The sequence below is a fragment of the Takifugu flavidus genome, chromosome 19 (assembly GCF_003711565.1).
Source record: "Takifugu flavidus isolate HTHZ2018 chromosome 19, ASM371156v2, whole genome shotgun sequence".
Taxonomy (NCBI): Eukaryota; Metazoa; Chordata; class Actinopteri; order Tetraodontiformes; family Tetraodontidae; genus Takifugu; species Takifugu flavidus.
In genome coordinates, this window is record NC_079538.1 from 2664245 (window position 1) to 2686099 (window position 21855).

General features: G+C 45.5%; 2 protein-coding genes across 4 annotated transcripts; both read right to left on the reverse strand.

Moving 5' to 3' along the window:
• Positions 1-268: 268 nt before the first annotated feature.
• On the reverse strand, positions 269-3133 carry insm1a (insulinoma-associated 1a). The gene has a single exon (XM_057016197.1). It carries the CDS (start codon positions 2806-2808, stop codon positions 1474-1476), a length of 1335 nt encoding a protein of 444 aa, XP_056872177.1. The 5' UTR covers positions 2809-3133; the 3' UTR covers positions 269-1473.
• A 992-nt stretch (positions 3134-4125) lies between these two features.
• Positions 4126-21828, reverse strand: cfap61 (cilia and flagella associated protein 61). 3 transcript variants are annotated; one of them, XM_057016194.1, is made up of 25 exons: positions 21747-21828; positions 21330-21484; positions 20719-20869; positions 20346-20422; positions 20156-20229; positions 19955-20075; positions 19520-19658; positions 19087-19221; positions 18915-19009; positions 18172-18211; positions 17854-17981; positions 17652-17781; positions 16856-16933; positions 16469-16675; positions 15771-15899; positions 13399-13526; positions 11387-11479; positions 11094-11262; positions 10651-10825; positions 8628-8923; positions 8120-8435; positions 6677-6756; positions 6206-6411; positions 5128-5215; positions 4126-4962 (listed from the first exon to the last, which is right to left on the reverse strand). In XM_057016194.1, the coding sequence occupies exons 2-25, from the start codon at positions 21470-21472 to the stop codon at positions 4867-4869; spliced, it is 3294 nt and encodes a 1097-aa protein (XP_056872174.1). In that variant the 5' UTR covers positions 21473-21484; positions 21747-21828; the 3' UTR covers positions 4126-4866. The 3 variants fall into 3 exon arrangements, with proteins under 3 accessions (XP_056872174.1, XP_056872170.1, XP_056872171.1); XM_057016190.1 differs by having other exon boundaries at positions 17652-17784; XM_057016191.1 differs by having other exon boundaries at positions 17652-17784; positions 21330-21477; positions 21747-21816.
• Positions 21829-21855: the final 27 nt, after the last annotated feature.

Here is a 21855-nt window from a genome sequence, read left to right on the forward strand (position 1 = left end):
CGAAATGTTTTGTCTTCTCTGGTGACCTTTGACCCCTGGTAAACACACGCCGCTCACACGTTAACCCCGTTACACTGAACACTTTGGACTAATCAAATTTCTAGTCAGGTTTGGTGACGTGAAGCTGGTGGAAGAAAGGAACAAACCTGGGTGGAAAATCAGGTCCTCACATCTTTTGCAACTGTTGATTCTGAAACCGATCAGATGAATAAATGTTTTAAATGATAATGAAAATGTCAACCTCTGAAATATAAAAGACAAATCAAAATATTTTCTCAGTTTGGTTTTTATTGTTTTTGGACATTTAGCAAAACATCCAAAGCAGTGTAAGAGCTAACGGTCACACTGGAACAAAGACACCAAAGCAAAAAAGAAGAAAAAACCCAATAAATTAAAAATGATTGCATTCGTTTGCTGATCAAACTCACTGATTGCTGTAATGTCACATTTCTTACATCATATAAGTTAAAGAAATTGCGCTACATCGTAACAAAACACAGATCACAAAGCACACAGAGCAATAATTTACACAGATAATTTAATAAATACATAAATAAATAAAAACCAAATATATTGTATAATGTGATACAGGAGACTTTGTAGAAAATAAGCATTATAGCCAGCAATAACCTAAAACAATCAGGTCAGTTTAAGGCAGTTTTACAGCAGGAGGGTCTAATCCAAAGGCAGTAACGGCTAATCTACATTTCTTTTTCATTTTCAGGCAACAGCTACTGATCGGCGGAGCCACGTGCTAAGTTAAAGCTAATCATAGTGATGAGAGCAGGCCCGTGATTGGTGGGTTCATCTGGGCTACAGGTTGTCCCCTCTTAGGTCTAGAAGCTAATAGCACTTGTGCAGAGATGCTAGAAAAATAAATGAACAGTCTAAATGTTGAAGGATGATGTCAGAATCCTCCGGACACACACGCAGGTACGCGCGCTTGCACACGCGCAGCCTGCTGATGTGTCCACGAGCAAGGCACTGAACCCCTGCTGACCTCAGGTGAGTCATGTTGTGTTGCTGTGAGTTTTACTGCAAAAACACCAAGAAGGCGTTTAAGGACAATAAAGAACAAAAAATAAATGTGAAAACAGGCAAATGTGTAAATATTCTTTGACTCTTTCACCATCGTCCAGGTTTTCCCCACCAGTGTCCTCAAAGGTCTTCCAAATATTTGATCCAAATCTGTTGAAGTGATTCCTAAAAACATGAATGTGACCTGGCCCTGGTCGAATCTGATTAGTGAGTTTTTTGTTTTTTAAAAAATAACCTTTTAACTGATTATTACTTTGAACAAAAAAAATCAAACTTGAAGTGAATTTTCCAGAAGTGCCACAAATTGTAGCGGTCGATTTTAGAAAAGCACAAACCATTTGAATGTATGTCAAACCGAGATGTTTTGCAGCTGAACTCTATAACTGCCCCAACCAAGCATGACTCGCCGGTGGAGACGCGGCCGAGGGTCCCGGATCAACAGGCGGGGCGCAGCGGCATCTGCAGCAGGATCACCTGCCGGTTCTCGGACGGGTGGCATTTGTTGATGTGTCTGGTGAGTCCCGGGGAGCTGTAGAAGAGGGCGGGGCAGTATTTGCAGGGGTACACCTGTGCGGAGTGCAGCAGGCGGACGTGGCGCTCCTGGCTGCCTCTGTTGGAAAAGTTCTCCCCACAGATGGGACATAGGTGGCAGGCGGAGGCGCTCAGATTGAGCGGCGCGGCGCTCTGCTCGCACGCCAGCGCGTCCTCGTCCTCTTCGTGCGTCGGGGACCCGTGCTGAGAGGACACGTGCTTGCGCAGGTACGCCTGTCGCTTAAACCTCTTGCCGCAGTGGTGACAATCATACAGCCCTTCTTCTGACCCGGCTTCGGAGGGCCCGGGGCTGGATGTGTCCCTGTCACTAGAATCCTTCGCGTCATCCGCCGCCGCGCTGCCGGACGCGGCGGCTTTGTCGCTCTCCGTTGGCGCGGCGGCGGCGGCGGGGGCAGCGGCGGCTGCGCTTTGCCCCTTGGGCTTGTGCCACCGCCGGTGCGAGGCGAGGTTGGCCGGGCAGCTGAACACCTTGTCGCACTCGGGACACCTGTATTCAACCCGGACTATCCTGGAGCACTTGTGCTGCGCCAGCGCGAAGGGGTCTGCGTACGCTTCCCGACACAGCTGGCACACGAACTCGCCCAGCGGGTTGCTGTCACCACCGTGCGGCTGCGCTCTGGGAAGCTTGTGGTCCAGCGGTGCCTCTTTTATCTTGAGTCCGAGAACGGGGGACGTGGTGACATCATCCTCAAACTGCAGTTTCCGGATAGCTTTGGTTTTCTTGGACGCTGGTTTCCCTTTACGGTCGCTCTCGCTGGATGGCCGCTTGGTGCCGACAGAGGGAAGGACCGCGGGGGACGCGGTGCTGCTGCTGGAGCCAATTTTGAGGTCCACCGGGGCGAAAAGGTGGTCCAGAGAGGTGAGCGCTGCTGGCGTGGGGAAGGACTCCGCAGAGACCGGTGATCCGAGATTGAAGCGACTCTCGAAGCAGGAGCGGTCGTGGTCCTGGCTAACAGGGCGGGTGGGGCTGTAAAGAGCCTTGTACACCGCCTCTGGGTTCCCGAACTGCACGGGTTTTGCTTCACGCCCCGGAGCAGTAGCCGCCGCCCCGCAGGTAGGTGTCGGCGTCAGTGCGCGCACCGGGAGGCAGGCGAGGGGCGCGTCAGCGGACAAGTGCTGCGCTTCTGCCGGCTGTTCCGTCTCCTCGTCCTCGGAGCGGACACGGTACGAAACCAGGGTGGTTTTCTTGTTCCGTTTGACCAGAAACCCCCTCGGCATGTTGGTGGCTGGACGGAGAGTTGAAGGCACTTTGGACGCTGCTGCTGCTGCTGCGGGAAGTAGAAAAATTCCACTTTCACGCAAACATTTGACGCGTCTTTTAGCCGCCTCACTCTTGATCCCCTGCGTTGATCCGGAGGTGCTTTCACCGCAGCATAGCTGCACTCTTTTTAAGGCGATATGATGACATTGTTCTGACCCCCCCTTGTTGTCTCCTACTCGTCCAATCAGAAGGAACCGAGGTCTCCCGTGGATTCGAAGAGTGAAGGGTGTGGGAGGATAGAGAGGTTGATGACGGGAGGGGTGATGGAGGGCGGATTTTCAGATTGCGAAGCAGATGTACCTGAGGGGTTTTTTATCGCTGCGCCCCCCCCCCCCCCACCCAACACACAACACACACACACACTCCCTTTTCTCCTCGCCTCCACCCAGGCACACGCCAGGAGCCTCCTGCTTTTACGGTCTGATGAGTTTGTATAGAAATCTACACGTGTCTCGGCTTTATGTGTCTCCTCCTTCGGGTAGTGTTGCTACTTTGGGTTGACGGGGGCTTTGATTTCTCCATAAAGGAGAAATCCATCTGCCTCAAGCAAAAGAAAATCCAGACAAATAGGGGGTAAATAAATCAGGAAAAAAAATAGTAGATCAGATTAGAATTTACACTAAAGATTTTTCCAGCAGACACTTTTAGAAGTTGAATTCTGCATCAGGTCTGGGGGGGGGGAGTTAGCAGGAGAATTTTAAGAAAAGATAATATAAAGTGGGGGGTGGGGGGGGGGGCATGCTTTACATCACAATGGCTGCATTTGTGCAGCTCAGTCATGATTGAAAAGGAAATTGCACAGAAAAAAAGAAGTGTGTGTGTGCATGTTTTGGAGGGGGCACAGAAGCAATCTGGCCCCCAGATATGCCGGCGCGTGCTGTGCGTAATCAGTGGGCCCTTTTTCTCCTCGGCGTCTTCAAATGGGGGCAACCCGAGATTATCTGCGCGTTAAAAACAGTGAAAACCTCAATTCGGGTGAGGTTGGGGTCTGACCTGGACAGGCGGATATCAGTGTCTGTCTGTCTGTCCTCCAGCATGGAGGGTGAGGGACGTCAGGGTGGTGGGTGTCTGAGCTCCGGATCAGACTCAGTGATCTCTTCTCACTGCTGACGTGAACAAAGGAGCCTGACATCTGAATCACTTTCATAGTCCAATGTTGCGTTTTTAAAATTGAATCTGAAATGAGTGTTTGTCAAGTTTGTGACAGAGGCCACAAAATCAAAGAGCATTTGATCTGGTTAAATAAAGGTGAAATCAAAAATACGCAATGATAATTCGGTTCTATAGTTTATGCTCTGTTCAGGGGTCATGTGTCACGCTAACCATATTCTTCAGTCTAATTGTATTATGAAGAATTTTATTATATACAGTTACATTTCAAAATCAAAAAAACATTGAAGTCCATAAGGGGAAAAAAAGTAATAAAAGTTTTACTTGCTTAAATTGAAATTCCCTTTAGATTTTAGAAGAAAGACTGTGACATAAATGACTGTTTTACAGAGATTTGGAACTACAGAAGAAGAGCATCAGCCTTAAGTGCTGAAGATGGCTGATCATATATTGTTACACTGAAAAACAGCTGCAATCTTTTCTCTCAAATTTTCCTGGGAATGATCGTTCGAACATCTCTGAATGTGGAGAATGTGTGTTGGACACCAGCCGTCCTGTCAGCCTGCAGGCTGTTTGTAGGTGCCGACATATGCTGTGGTGTGTGCGGTTATTTTCCCAACAGGCAGCAGCCTCATTAACATACAGCTGTAGGGTGACACCCTCCTCCTCCCCCCTCCCCCCTCCTCCTCCTCCTGGAGGCTTTTATCTGCAGCCGATATCCAGGCTGTGTGATTGGTCACGCTGCCAGAGTCACTGAGGTCAGAGTTCACACTTACAGTTGGACATGCTGGGGAATATGAACGTCCAAAACTGCTGTTTGCATCAAGATGATGATCAGCCTAACAGAGATTATTATATACAGGTGAGGTAAAGGAGATGCACCTGTCTGATGTTACCAGGTGACCTCACAGCTGATCCACAGAGGGAAACATGGGCAGCAGGTTTCTGTTGAAGGACAGAAATTCCACAGCTCGTCTCTTCAGAGTGTCCACATGTCTGTCCTGATGGAGGGAGCGGAAAAGGAGTCCAAAAAAGAGGAAAATCACAAAGACACCAATGCCTCGCCTTCAATTTGCTGAACCGTCGGTACTTATGGTTCTGTTTTGATAGTTCTCACTTTCAAATAAGCTCTTTCAAGGAAAGAAAGAAAAGATAAATGCACAAACCGTAGATGAAGTGGTCTGCTCCAGCTCCTTCTCAAAGTCAGAGAATCGGTCGTGATAAATGGCCAAACACCAACTCTGTTTGAAAAAACTGCAGGACACACACAGATGTACACACACATAAATAAAGACACAGTTATTACTGCTCGATTCCAAATATGAAACAGTTGCTCTCACTAAACACTCAAAGACTCGAGGCCTCCGTTGCTCATCGACTCTAGTTTCCTCTGCAGGTCTACTCAGATGTGACCAAAGATGTGCATATTTACAGCAGCCTGAACAAAGACGCATGTCTGCACGACTGTTATCAGACAGCTGAAATGAGTCTTCAGATAGAAGCTGCCTGGATCCATCACAGCAGAAGCTTTGCTAACGGTGTTGACTGAATAACCTCCAGCAACCACTCGGTCAATCAATTATGCTAACAGCCAGGATGGCCCGTCAGCCTCTACAATGACTTTATGAGTCAGCTCAGCGAGTGGCGTGACGGGGAATGAGGCTGTCTCTGTGGCAGGGAGGCTCGGGGCTTTGTCTTGGCCCACCGTGGCCACAGAGACAGATTGGGGGGCTGCATAAACAGATTAGGAGGTGGAGGACAATAGACGTTCTATATCTGGGGGTCATTTGTGTTGGAAGCTCAGAAGCAGGTCACCCGCTGTTTGGCAAACATGCTGCAAAGTCACCTCAGCCAACACACAGACCTGAGGAGGACAAAGACCCTGAAGAGGGGAAGCAACCGCCCCACAAGAGAGCCTTGGTCAGAGAGATGATGGGATGTATGTTCAACACATAAGCCCAAACTAAACGCATCTCCTTCACTATAACTCAACAGCATTTGTTTACCTCCTGAGACACTTTTTACATTTTCTTCTATGACCACACAGCATGAATGTTATGGTGTTAAAGCATGGCTGTAAATTCATTATTACCACTAACATATTCTCTTTGACAGGCTGTAGTAAGCATCAATATTCTACTGACTGTTCTAATGAGCTGAGAAAGTGGAAGGCTGGTTTGGACCCAGATTTTCTAAAACCTTGTAAAGATCAATGGCAGACTTGGCTGTAGTTCTCTCTCCCACCTATAGAGGTCAGTGATCAGGCCCTGTTGATAGCTGCTGCTCAGCTGACCCAGGAGCTGCTCATGTTTGCCGAACAGACACAGGTAGTTGGACACAGGTAGGGCTGTTGCTGACAAACAGGTGAGCGCCCCCACCAGTTTGTACGAGTCCAAACGTAAACAAAAGTAGTTCCCAGTCTCCACTCCTCCTGTCACAATGACGTCCTCCTGCATCAAAGAGAGCACAAATGTCTATCTAAAGTGGGTGAAAATATGAAGTATTGATTCTCCAGAGAGTAATGATTCTCATATCAAACTACAGTAACGTTTGTCATGCACATGGTGGCTTCATATGGTGAGGGACCATAGGATGGAAGCTGTTTGGTATGTCGATAAATAAATCATTATTTACAGTACAGACATGAGTTCATTTCAATAGGAGGATGCTGGTATCTCAGTGTAATCTATGCGTATTTTAACAGGAAAACCTTACTTGATCGGCTGTAGGAGGTTGGTTGGCGGCAGATGGTTTGGAAACGTGCAGGTAATGATATCCTCCAGGTAGCTTCCCACCTGAGGGGAGAAGAAACCTTTATTACATCAGAACGGAAAAGAGAAATCTGGCTCTAAAAATCTTTGGAATCATCTTTCTGAACACCTTCTCCACCCACAGAGGTGCCCTCCGGGGGCTCTGTTCCTTTACAATTGGTTTAGAATCTACACAAGCTTGTACGTCAGAGCAACATGAATGACCTTCACAGCAACATGAATGACCTTTAGTTGGTGCTAGGGCTGATTGTAGGTTAATGTTTGTGACTAGTAACCCATGGACAGTGGGTATTGAGTCATGAACATCAGTGAATTCATTAGAAAAAGAACAATTCAAGAGATTATGAAAATACTAGGAAATGCTGATACTGGTGTCACTGGTAAGAGATAGGGGTTTTATGACAGGCAAATATGAGCAGGTTCATCCTTTCGGTGCTGGAAAATGAAGTGCAGACATCAATACTGAGGCGACAGCAGCTCATAATGCTTCACTGTCAGCATCCAGGCAGCCAGATTTCAGAGAATGAACTCAGATGACAGGCGGTGATATGGACATTGAAATTCCTCTGAAAAGTTCACGTGTCCTTCAGCTCCCCGAGAGTGAAGCCGAGTGCCTGTTGTGTTTACGTAACCTGCAGATCGGCCTTGATTCATGAATACACGGCGGAACAATGCAGCAGCATCACGTGTCGGTGAGGTCTAAGTGTCCGCTGCAATAATGTGGTGGGATGAGACACTGGATACATTCCACAGACAAGAATTCTAATGGAAACGGGATGAAATCACCGTACATACATAACATTACTGTTGGTTTCATCACAGTCGGACACAAAACTGATAGATAAGACATTAAATGGCGTTTTTGTTGTCGATTCCTCCTGTTGCTCTTCAGCGGAGGCCACATTTACACGAGCCTCCTTAGAGAAAAGGACACCATTTTGCCACATGTAGCTGGAAAAGAGGCTCCACACTGTGCTTCCCCCAGGAGGAGCAGCAGGCGTTGGATCCGACACAGTGGGCAAACTGTGTAATTAAACTGTCATGTGCCGCCCACTGACCCAAGATGTCCCATAATGTTGGGAAAAGGCTCAATCGTTTGTTTGTATGCCTGAACTGCTCCGTTCGCTCTGATACCTTCAGGCAATGTGTAATTTAATCACGTGGATCTAATGCTGTTAATGCTAACGATGCAGGGGTCATTGACGTCGGGGGCTACCAACCTATTGGTGTTCCTTTGAGCAGTGTGAGTCTAGAACGATGGTTTAGCTTTGATCAGGAGAGAAGTGTGAAATGCTTTTGTGACCATAACTTAGTCACATGATTATCTAGCTTTCTAAGTTGAGGAGCTTTGTTTATTAAAGTGAAAAGTGAATATTTGTTTTCAAACCTTGAACTTTTGCCTGTCTGTACAGCGGGACAAGACGATCCAAACCAGGCTCTGTCTCTGCTGTCGGGTCAAACAGAGGCAGCAACGTGGCAGCCAGTTCCTGACCCACTTCTTTGGAGCTGAAATGGGCGTGTGACCACTCGTCCACGTGGTAGCGGAGGGAGAATTTGGTGAGAGGACCAGCAGCAAAGATCGAGGCGTCATTGGTGCCAAAACTGTTGTTTATGATCAGCCTGTTGTCAAAGACCAGGAAGGAGCTGTTGATGCTCTGGAAAGCATCGTAGTCAACTCCTTTGTTGGAGAGGTTAATGAACACCTGAGAGAACAAACCCAAACACAACTGATTCATTATTTGTTACAACAATAATTGTTACATTATTTGAGGGAATTGCTGCGGGAGGAAAAAAAACAAACCCTGATATCAGACACTTTGAGTTTGAGTTTTTAAGAAATCCTACTAACTAACGAGCACGACGCGTGTGCACGAATCACAGAAGCTTCGACTCACCCCACATGGAAGATGTAGAGGCTCGCCGCTGGTGGTGAATGACACAGAGGTGAGCTGGACGGGTCGTGGGTCTCCCTGGTTCATGAGGGCCAGCAGGCAGTGATGATGAACCTGAACCTCAGCCTTCTCCAAGGCTGCCATTACCACCTTTTCCACCTCCGGCTCACCGAAGCACAACACGCCGGGCTCAGGAGCAGTGAGGACCACATGGATCCGATGTCCCTGGACACCAAGTTCCTGCAGCGTCTCCACAGTGGTGAAAACATCAATGCTGTTGCCATAGACGACGGCGTTATCTAGACCCAGACAAGGACCAGTGAACAACATGCAGCGCTGCACAACTTCAGTCTACTTTAATCTCAGCTTTATTAGATACATAAAAAGTGAGTTTAAATATAAATTCTTAGCATTTTAAACACAGGAAATTATGTGAAGTGAGCACGGAACTGATATAAAAGAGAACATGAGGTGACTATCATTGAAGTCATGGGGGTGAACTCTCAGTCCTGAAGCAGACGTGCATGCTGGGAAAAACAACTCATTTAAACACTGAATCTACATTCACGAAGCAGTCTGTTGTGTGACGATAAAGACAGTATGTGCTGCTCATGTGCGCTGTTTATGAATTTATACTCAAGGGCTTTTATTTGTTTTTGTCAGTGCGTTTACTCATTTAGTCACTTGGAGCTTTTCCAAGGCTGCTTGCTGAAATAAAGCAGCGCATCCACTTTAAAAAATAACTGGAATTACCCATGTTTTCAGGAGAGATCTTGTCTCAGTCTCATCTTGTTCAGGAGGATCAAATGAGGCTGCACAGAAAATTCTTCCCATTTCATCAGAAAGCTCAGTTGTGTGTTATAAGGTAAACACTCATCTGCCCCAAAACAAGGGAGTAGATGAGTAACAAATATTTCCCTTGCTATTAGGAATCTTGACTGTTAAATTAAGATATGACGAATTTAGCACCCCCTGGTGGCAGGCAGCAGATGACATAAGATTATCTTGTATTATAAATCAGATCCCAAAATCTTTTCTGAATGTATTGAGCTTCCCTGTAGGAATTTAATTTAATAATAATAAAATAATGATAGTTTAAATTTACAAAGTGCCTTATGTAGTGTAAGACGTTTAACATGCACACTGGTGGACATTGTCAGATGCAGAAGGGTCGTGGTGAGGTGCAGATTCCTGAGGTCATCCCCAACACTCAACACATTCCAGCTGAGGCCTTTCATACAAGGCTGGAGAGACTAAATCTGTGGGAAGCTAAACTCACTATACAGAAATGGACACCCAGCAGGATTATTGGGACATTTAATTTCACTACAAGTTCTCGAGGAACTCCTTGAGGACTACAGTGATGCTTTTATTAGACTTTGGATGTATTTCTTTAAACCTTTGCAGAGGGATTTGGTGTCTTCCTGCCTCTGTCCATGGTGCTGAAGCAAAGCTGTGCCTGAACCAACCAGGCTAGGACCAAAGGATTCTGATCATTAAATCCTTATTTTGCTGCTACTTCATCTCCTATGTCTGCTGTCCCCACTTAAACCATCCAAAGAAATGAGTAGTTTATTGTTCAACAGAGGATCCTGAATGAAGCAAGCACCTTCCCACGTTATGGTCCTGGGCTCCTCATGGTGATCAGTAGCCACTTTTTAGTCATGTGGCTGCTGGGGGAGCTTCAACATTCACAAGGAACCATTTTGATCATTTTTATGCCTGCAGAGATGAAGAGGGGGTATTTCCTCAAGTATAATAGGACTGTTTACCAGATACTCCAGGTTCCCAAACTCTGATCTGTTAAGGCCTTTTGTTAAAAACTAAAACTAATACATTTGTATGTATGTCTCTCTCTCCCCCTCTCATCACTTAGAAGAGATCCTAGATGAGTACCGAGACTGAGACAGATCATCACCGGTATCAAATAATCTCTACGTATAAAAGCTGTGCTATTATTCTGAGAGCAGAATAATTGTGCTTAATGACTGTGTGTGTGTGTATGTGCCTGTGTGTGTTTATCTACCCTGGAGTTGTAGAAAGTGGGCGCATAGCCAATCACGTGCAGCCATGCAGTCCGTGGGGTCATTTAGTGTGAAGAGGTTGGCAGGAATGGGCCCAGTGTATCGGTGCCGAGCGTGATTCTGCAGCTGGCTGGTTGTGATTGGTTGGCTCAGGTCCACGCCAGTGGGACAGGTAACCTACAGCAACGTAGGATTTCAGTGCTGGAATTTACCTGCATGCACTCAGTCATGCACTAATACCTTCAGTATTAGAAGGACTTGTAGTAATTCATAAAGGTAGTACTAAAGTATAAGGTTACAATAAACATTCAGATCATTACACTTCTTCTGAAAATTTAGTTACTCATTAACTTAATTCAGTTTCAATTTAAAATGTTTTCCATGCATCTGAAATGTCCAAAAATGGTGAGAACCCTGGTGGACAGGTAAAGCTAATCTGCCTCACCTGGTACTGCAGGCCTGTACACAGGATCAGGTGATCATAGGACACACTCCTGCCCCCAGACACGCGCACAAATTTGGACTTCCTGTCAATGGCCACCATCTTTCCGGTCACCGTGGTGACGCAGGAGTGCAGCGGCAGCTGGGCCAAGTCTCTACGGCTGTAAGCATGGCTGAACAGAGTGAGGAGAGACTTTCATTAAAGAAAAAAAAACCCTGCTCTCAGGATTCGAGTCCATTACCTTTGTTTTGGTTTGTTGAGAATTTTGATTTTTTACACATAGTGAGTGATGATACCTTGTTGACAGGAAGCCGACGTCCTCCCATGTGTGTTCGCTGGAGAAACCATGTGTTGAGATGAGAGTCAGGTTGTTGAACTTCAGATGAGGGCTGTGAAGGAACACAGAGAGGAGGACACATTAAGGACAGTGTGTGGATGTTCTCAGGTGAAGAATCTCAGCTTTCACTTCATGGAGAGGATCTGTTGGAGAGGATCTTGTACAGAAACCTATAATCAGGTGTTGGAATGTTCACACTGGTGATGTCAGTGTTACTGATAGATGTGAAAATGTGAAAAATCACCCATTAGGTCAGTATGATCACCACCTCCCTGAAATCAAGTCAAGCTAGCCAACAATGCCGACAGATCCAGGCTGAATCCCACATCTAAATCTCTCTCTCTCTCTCACACACACACACGCACACACACACACACACACACGTCTGATCTCTTCAGAATCTAGATACCTCAGTCATTATCATCATTATCGTCAACATCATCATTATCACCATCAGCAAAACTCCCTCAGCACATACTTGAAACAACTGAGCTGCAGTTTGTGAGGACTTTGTTGCTCTGTTGTGTTGCTGCCCACAACACACAAAATCTGTTGTGATGCAAATGGGTTCTTTTGTGCTGTGCTGTAGGAACATCACAGAGCTGATAAGAGCAGCTCCAGCTGCAGTAAAGAGCAGAGCCTCTACCTTCAGCCTTATCACACCGACGCCTCCGCCCACCTCCGCTGCTCTTATCTCAGTTCCTGCTAAATTAACACCCACTGACACACATCTATAATACCAGCCAATAGTTCGAAAAGGGCTGTTTTCTATCACTACTGGAACTAGAAATGACTGAAATACAGATCCCATGAAATCAAACCACCTAAATAACAACACACATATGTGTCTTCAATTTTATGAAGCTGGGGGGTAAAAGAGGGGCCTCACTGCTCGTTACTGCATCATTGGCTGATTCTGGCGTGGTAACATAAACAATAAGGACCTAAAGTTCCCTTGTTAATTTGTGCCAGAGGCTGAATTTATGCCCCAGCACTCCGACATGATGCCTCGGACCCATTATTGGTGTCTGAATGTAACTAAGTGAAAAGGGATGGATTTGTTCTGTTATCAGCTGGTGACAGACGGCCGTGGTGACCCTGCAGTCTGACCATGGCAAGCAAGGGACCGCGCTGGCCCAGACTTCTTTATCTGTCTGGCCCCATCCCAGTCAGGAACGGAGTTTTGGGGGTGGGTTATTGGTCCTGGCGCTGCTGAAATGGATTCAGTGAGCACATGGAAATCTTTGCTTAGGTAGGGGGCCGTTGCGGCGGAAGGGGGGGGGGGGGGGGGGTGGCCTTTGGGCAGGGCTGATAAAGGGGGCCTCAGGAGGCCTCAGGAAACTGACCCACTGCTCACCCTCTCCATGCGTGGCCACCCGGCCATTAGTTCAGTGGAAACTAACAGGCTCATTAGTCAACTCATTAGTGACAGCAAACAGCAGAGATGGCTGACGGGGGCACCAACAGTGCAGTGACTAATTAAAGGGGGCTGACACCGGCCCCCACAGAATGCCTGGCCCCAGACAGCTGCGTGCCCATCATCACCACCGTGCCAGCCTTACGCGCTAAACAACACGGCTGGTTGCCTGGATGCTATCAGCATCAGTAGCAGAACTGCACTTATTATCTGTCACAGCAATTAATCCCACAAAGGACAGATGAAGGTAAACCTGTAAGAGTCAGGAAAGAGTCAAGTGACATTTGCAAAGCGTCCATGGAACAAAAAGGGGACACAAATGTTTATCTGTGGGATTACAGGAGACTAACTGCAGAAATATTAGATTTTAATGCTCCAAACTCAACATTTGAACAGCGATTAGAAACATGTTTATTGATTTCATGTTACGCTGGAAAAGTCTCCCACATCTGTAAGTTAACGGAATCTTTTTTTTTTTTGGAATCATGGTTCATGTTGCTGGATGGATTCAGTCCACAGATGCTGAATATGTAGGAGAATCTGAAACAACTTACCAGAAGCTCAACACCTGAAGGAAAGATAAACCTGTGTCTGATGCCCCCACCACCACTATCCTGCTGTTCACCACAAGCTTCGGCTCCAAGCTTAATTTCCTGCTGATGAGGCTGAGAGCAAACGGGGCCTGTGAGGAGAAGACGGATCACACATTCTAGAGACACAGCTAACAGAATTCTGGCTTTTCAGAATTCAGCAGATGGAAATCTCACAGTCCAAACTCAGGTTATATTCTGTTATCAACTATTCAAGAGAGAAGAGTTTGATCACAGCAGTTAAAACAGCCTTTGTAATGTTGTGGAGGAAGGTTGTAAAACTTCGGACAGAGTCAACTCTTAATGCTGACTGCTCTAAATGGAACCTTTCGTAACACCCGATGGGCGTGGCCAGAGCCAAATCTGTAACCACGCCCCCCCAAACAGTTTTACACATTAATTAGATCCCTTTCACTGCAGAAAATGACTTTAATTCAACGTTAGAGTCTACACCTTTCATGTTCTACCCAAGGTCGATGAAGGATGAAGCTTCTGCCTACTGATTAAGAAAAAACTAAATGTCTGTGGAAAATGTCTTGTTGCGCTCTGTATTTCGCTGCACATGACATATACAAAGCTCTCACCCAAAGTACTTGTTTATCGAACTGTATTTATGATTAAATTGTGCTTAAATAGGTGCTTGTAAGGAAATTAGAAATTGCAATAAGAGCTGCTTGAAACTGTAATGAGATGAAAACAGGGATCAAACGTGTGACTGAATCCCATAGGAATTAGCCCAATGCTGAGGACTCATTTCCCATTCCTCCGCCGGCAAAGCATCTCTGTCCTTGTCCTGCCATCCCAGGCAGCTAATGGCTCCTTCATCATCTATAATTAGGCAGATTGGCCCCACAATGCACCTTGTTAGATGAAAACAGCATCGAACAAAAATTGGGGGGAACCCAAGGGTGAAATTAACCTTTGTGCAACATTCAAATCATTTCCATGAGGGCTGGCGTGCCCGACATCTGTCCCATCCTGTGAGACAGCGCAGCTACAGGAGAATAAAGAGCCTCTGATGAATGAATGAGTCCATCCGTGCATCAAAAAACCAAGGTGGTTTTTAAAAGCAAGCATTTTTGACAAGCGCACATGTTTCATTTGTGAGCGAGAAATAAGAAAAATGGCCAAATCTCCCAAAGTTCTGATGGTGCTGTATATTTTTATCTTTCCTGTATCTCTCATCTCAGAGGATTTCAGAATTTCCACAACCTTGTAAATTACCCTCTGAGGCTTAAAGGCTCTTCATTTGCATCATGCACAGATGATTGTAAGGTCACGTGAGCAAGCTCAGATGATCAGAGGATGATTCCCTTCCTGTTTTTACTCTTCTCTAAACTGTCTCTGACAGTATTAATGAACAAATTTACCCTGGTTGCAGCAAGAATCCAACTGAGTTCAAGCTCAAAGAAATTAAAAAATCTAAACGTCACTGGTGTCGTTTCTTCATGTCCTCTACAGCAACATATACTGTATTATTACCTGTTACTGGAAAATATCGCTGATGACACGACAGACAAGTCTTTGTTTGCATCAAGAGCAGATTAAACGCTACATTTAATCCACGTGAATGCTATAGGAAACAAGCAGATGCAGCCTTCAGGTGAACAAAGCTGCCATCTGTATGATGGAGCAGGTGCTGCAGCTCTTACAAGGCCTGCAAACGCCTCACCTTCACTGAGGACAATGGCTGCAGGAGCCTGCGTGTAATATGATCCAGTATTGACAGAAAGCCAACAGGTGCTTTAAATTTGATTAATCAACCCAAGGCCGACATCAGGAGGCGCAGCTCTTATCTGCACGGAAGCCTGGAAATCATGAGTGTGCCGTTACCAAGGCGAAGGAGGGGTGATGGAGGGAAACGAACGTGTGGGCGTACGCTCGGGTCCAAAGAGCACTTCTATATACGTGTATTTGAATGGCTGGACATTAAAATAAATCACAGCAACTTTAAGATAGGTAGGCAGGAAGTAAGCAGCTGCCAGATGTGAGCCTCAAAATATCCCAAAACTAGCCACACTAGACAGAATATAGTACAGGTACAGTACAGTACTCTCATTAAAGTAATTACCACGGTAACGGGCATATTTACATTTATAATTGACTGTTTCAGCGCTACAGGATTACTTACACTACGTAAATATGTAAGTCAAGAAACATCCAAATATGTTTTGGTGTTGCAATCTGAAATTATTACTTGTTACAAGGAGCAACAATCAATGACATGTTTGACCGACTTGATAGTGACGCCTCAGTGTTTGGGCTGTTTCTTTTAAAGCAGCGCCATCTAGCGGCCACCTCAGGGCAGGCGGTCAGCCAACTGCTGCCGAACGCACCTGGTCCTCGGTGATCTGCCTGGACGGGATGTTGATGCCAAGCTCTTCCAGTGGGTAGATGATCTGGCGCCGTGGGCTGACAGGGACCACACAGTTGAGGACAGAGTCCAGATGGTGGATGCAGGAATTCTGGAGAAAGAAAATGGGGGCATGTTGTCAGTAAAGAGGCTCAAGAGGGAGGGAAGAGCTGGTAGAGTGATAATGAGATGATGGAAGGTTTCTGGAAGACAGCACAGGGCTTCAGGCAGCACCTGATCAACACTAATTCTCAGTTATCCTCAGTCATTATTCTGTTTGCACAGGCTCGTCTCCCAATCTGCTGCTTGTTTGTAGAAGGTAATTAGCAGAGGAAGTGGAGGCCTCTACATGTAGAGGAAATGTCTTATTATGGCATGGAGAGGTGGAGCTGGCAGCGCCGCTGGCACCTGCTGCCCCGACCCCGGGGAACGCAGTCTGCTGAGGGCCAGGCTGCAAACAATGACTTCCTCTGTCTGCCTGACATGTTGTCCTCTTCACCCAGTTTATAATTTGAATATTCAACTGCTGAAGGTTTGACGATAACCTCTGTAATACTGAAGAACATCCAATAAAAATACTAGATTTGCTACTTTTTGTAGTGTAGAATTGTGACACTAATGCCAAAGTGTGTCTGAGCGGACATGCAAGGATGCTGGGCCAGTAGCTCCCAGTGCACCCACCTCCTGGCTGTGTTGGGGGGGGTACATCCTATAGTACAGGCAGGATTTGTGAGACAGCCGGAAGACCTCCTTGAACAAGTGCTTGGTGAAGTGCTGGAAGGGGTGTCTGAGGACAAAGTGGCGCATCCGTGCGTGCTCTTCGTAGCGGTGGTGGCTGAAGTAGATAAAGTTCTCGATGTTATAGTGGGCCCGAATGTACTCGATCTCCTGAATAAGACAGAAGCACCAGAGTGAGCACCAGAGAGAGGAAGAGCAGATGCTTGGTGAATACAGATAGGGCAGCTATATGTACATACATTCACTTCATCCATATAACCGTCTAATGAGTCAATGCAGTTTGGATTTCTAAGGACTCCCTATTGATCCATACAGTAACAGGATACCTACCTGCTCATCTTGAATGATTAGTATGCCCACCACCAGACCGTCCACCTGGGCCACGAATGCCTGCAGCGACACCCTGTCCTGACCAACAGAATAAAGGATTAGGAGAACATGTGAGGTGAATCTGCTGCCATGCATACTCATGAAGGGGCTGCATTCTCATTCCAGAGGTAATTATCAGTTCTGGAGCTGCAGCAGTGACAGCTGGGGCGTCAGTTAGAGAGAGAGAAAATACATTCAACCCAATTCTCACCAATCTGGTCTCTGGCAAATGGGAGATATTACTCATTATTCCATGAAAATCACTGGAAGCTTCAGTACAAGACTGTTGCAAAAGTCCAAATAGACCCAGTTAGGATTTCACTCTCCACATTTTCCCGTATATTGTTATCCAAGGTAGTTTTCTTTGTCAACTTCTTTGTCCCGCTTCTCTTTTGAAAGAGAAGAAAAACAGTCCAGTTGACAAAGTAAACTACCGGTACCTTGGATAACTATGACCTGGATGATTGAGAATCTACACAGACATCATGTGTATTGTTGTTGCTTTTAGACGACCGTCTGCACTGGCTGTCTTTTTTACCAGGCTTTTAAGGGTCAGGTTAGCTTTGGTACGACTCTCCTGAGTGGGTTCTAAAGAATGCCCTCCTAAAAGCACCTTTATAAACAAGAGTTTGCGTGTTTGGGACGTTGTCTTTTTCAAACTTATATTGTATAGTTTATTTTACAGTCTGTCATTTTTGTTGTTCTGCTGCCTTTAACTTTCTTGTCCCTGAAACACATCAAATATGGACAGACTCACCAGGTCTCTGCATGTCTCATAGTAAGCGTCCAGGTCACGGAGGAGGGTCCCACCGAGTCTCAGCCCTGTTACCAGGTCAGAGACCGCCGTTCGGTCTGCAGCCACGGCCCTTCTCACCTCCACGCTGCTGCTGCTGGAACATATGAAGCATGAACACATGGCTGTCAACGGCTGTCAACTCTGTCACGTCATAATGTCACACCTGAGTCCGGAACGGTGGAACACGTATCCCTCCTGGAACTGTGAGTTGGATTCCAGCCGGACAAAGCTCTGCAACAGCTGGAGCTGCGGGGATGCTGTTGGAACGGTGATGAGGCAGAGGTCTCGCTCCTCAAAGACACCACACAGGCCAAAGGTTAATGGCAGCATTTCACCAGTTTACACTGGTGACATTCTGTTCAAATGCTTGATGGCAGCTGAAGGAATCTGATTAGTGTCAGTTATATCATGAATAGTGACCTAGGAGTTAAAGCCAGACTCTCTCCCTAGATAAATGGTGACAAGCACAGATGATACTCACAGGGAAAAGGCTGAACACATATGGAATAAAGTCTGTCGATCTGAAGGGAAAGAAAAGGAAGTGAAAATATGTCTGTGCCAGCATCAGAAATGCAGCCAAATCTTCTGATGACTGAAGATGAAAGCGCTGGCCTAACAGTCTGGCTGCCACCTGCAGATCAACGTCTCGCCTTCAGCTTTGTCTTGCTGTCGCTTAAGTAGAGCTCTCATTAACAAGGCGCTCAGTCCCAGGAGGACAGAGCCCAGCTTGACGTGCAGCAGCAGCTGGGAGGTAAGTTGGATGTGAAGAGAGCTCAGCGGGAGCCAACTAACTCTGGACAGCTGCCACCATAAACGCCTCCAAGACTTGCAACTCTTAAACACTGAGCACTTTAAAGTACATCATGACATAAGGCACGTTTCATTTCTCAACTCTGCAAAGCACGTGTTGAATATTATAAATCTAATTACTGCAGAGAAGGAAACTGGTGCCATTTGTAAAACAACTGTTTGATTTTAAGGGGCTTCTTCTCACATTTTTAGTGTCCTTTTTCTGACTGAGATAAATCAGATTTGTATATTAATCTCTTAATTCTGATCTCTTAACTAAATTAAATTCAAACTCTCAAGATTTGGTAAATATAGTGTGTTACTGTCTAAAACTAGACAGTAACATATTTCTTTTTTCTCTATGATAACACTGACATAAAGGAGCGGGACGCCATCTCCCGACAGTTTCTGGCAGCTCGATCACACCAATGTTACCTCAACTCGTGATTCTTGTCAATAACAAAGAGCTGAATTCGGAAAATGGTTTTTTCAAATGGAAACTTTCCTGGTCTGGTCCTTTGTGTTTTCACCTGTTGGGAAGACGATGAGAGACCTGCATCACGTTTTTCCACGTGAAGAGAATGTTTTCATGGTGCAGTGGGGTTACCTGTCGTCTCACTCCTGAGATGCTGGATTTCATCCGTTTGTAGAAGCGATCAAACTCACTGAGATCAAAGTCCTGCAGCAGTTTTAAGTCCACGCCACAGGTGACGCTGATGAACCCAACGATGACTCCGTCGCTCTGTGGAAAGACGCCATGAGCAGGTCATCCTGCTGTCGTCGTGGTCTGTGACAAATGTTTATTCCTTCACAGGCAGACGAGGAGCCTCTTTACTGATACAGGAGACCTGCCTGCCAGGCCTCATACAGACACACATCAGTTGTAGATTCACCTTATTCTAAATAATAATTACCAATTTGGAAGATTTTAGTCTTTTTTAATTCAGGAAATTCTGTCAGCTGATAACAAAATAACTGATTGGAGTGTTAGAGAGGATCTGCCCTCTGAGTGGAGAAAGGTTTTAAAAATCTGGACAAACCTCACAAACAGCCATGTGATTCTGCTCATTCTGTGCTTCCAGGAGCTCTTTCCTGATGGTGGAACCATCGAGCAGATCGGTGAATTGTTGATTTGTCTGCTCCTCCAATAAACCCACGATGTCCCCGTGATCTTCAGCTCTGTCAAGACAAACAATCAAACCACCTGAAGGGACCTGAAGCGACTCTCTGCACCAACCACATTACCCATATTCGGCAGTGGAGCTACTTTTCACTTAGATTCACAACATAATTTTCGTGCTTGTTTTATTTTCTGCATTTAACCGCGTGGTTGCATCGGTTCTGCTTCCTTTTACCTTTACATGTGTAAAAGATGGTACTTCTCTATCTAAATTTCTCTGAGCACCAATAATATCTTAAGAATTCTACAATAATGATAATTATAAGTGCTTCTGTAATCCTGTGTGTTACTACACCTGGCTGGGCGTATGTGCAACCTGGGGCAGTGCTGCTTTCTGTGGCAGATGAACGCAGAGCACTGAGGTCCAGACTGGTCCAGATGCTGCAGAGGCTCAAAAGTCTTGCTCAAAGCCGGGTCTGCACAAAAGCACCTCAGACTGGTCAACCCTGCGGACGGTCAAACTCATCTAGGAAACATGTGTTAAGCAGCTCTTCACCTAAAACGCTTGTGTTGGTGTTGGGGGTGACCAGACAGATAAATTCAAGTTCTTGGACTGCATTAAAGGCTACCCTGCAAAAAGAAAAGGGAATGATCACTCGCACGCACACACACACACACACACACACACGCGCGCACACACACGTATTTATAATACACACACCCACAGTAAACATTGATCTGTGTACCTCAGAATTTCATTTACACTTGCTGTAGCAAAATCTGGCTGTGCCACAAAAAGGTGGAGGAAGAGCGTGTTCAGAGGCTTTAAAGAGAAGGAGAACAAGATGCAGTTGAAACTGAATTTTGAAAGTTATCAGGGCATTTATATGAGATTATAATGAGCTATGAAAGATACATTTTTTCCTAGATTCTTGCTGACTTGCTCTCCTGGAGCAAACATCATCATAGCTGGATCTGTTTCAGCTTACAGAACATTTACAGCAGTACACATTCAATAGAGACAATTTAAATTAATAATATTCTACATGGGTAATATTGTTACATCAACTTTCCATTCTTGCCAAAGTCATTTTTTCCTTTAATAATAATGATACGTACCGTACATTGTTGCACACCAAAGCTTTTCTTCAGGAAGGTTTCCCACTGAGACTGATCCACTAAACAAGCAACAGGATGGTCAAAGAAGGAAGCGTGGGCCACTATGTTATCCGTTTCATTAGCCAGAGTCACGGCCAGATTCGCTTTCTCTCTGCAGGATAAAGGACAACAAATGGCATGAGAGGATTTTTGCTATAACACTGGGAAAAATGATTTAGCCTTGTTCTGTTGTTCTGTTCATTAAAATCTGTAAATAATCTTGTAATTTGAATTTTATTTGTTTTCAGTCAAGGATTGTTCTCATAGTCTAAAAATCCAGAATCAATTTGAAATTATTACTGTTTTCTCAGGTTTCTAAGTGTCTAATATGCTGGCTTTTTTCTTAGAGGTCAGACAGATGATAGAACTGTGACTCAGGCTGGAATTAAGAGTCCTCAGACATGTAAAACCCAAGTGTGCAGTGAAAGGCTGCAAAGATTAATTACTGTATATCAATATCAATTACTGTTCATCTTCTACTTTATATAAGCAGAAAACATTTGGGTTGAAATCGAAAATCGAAAAGTTTATTGGTAGTAGATTGTCATTGGTTTAGAAGAGTCTCTTCTCACAGAAGATGAAGAACACAGACTCTTCCAAACAGAGCCAGAGCTGATGGGTCCATGAGTCTGTCGATCCCTGGAGCATCTGCTGATTCGCTCCGCCTGGTGATCACCGTTTCCTCTTCACCACTGGATGACGTTAAAGTCCTCATCTGTACTGGGAACTTATGTCAACAGAATGACAGTTTCATTCATCAAACACACTTTCACACTGTCAAAGCTTAAGAGGTTTTAAGGGGATTTCAAACTTCAGCTATATTAAGATGTCCCAATTTCACTGACGCAAAAAACTAAAGCTTTCCAATTTTCTTTTTTTGAAGCCTCATAATCACAGAATTAGCGAGGCAAGTCCACAAAAATGTTGTCAGTGTCTCTGGAACCCGTCTACACCTCACCTCTCACCAAACCTTCCGTTTTCAAACAAACCTTAAATCAAAACTGCCCAATATGATTCTTCCGCTCTGTATTCGGGGGCATCGACTCCGAAACAACCGTAACAGGGTAACTATGGAAACGGACGCTGCACTAGAGCATG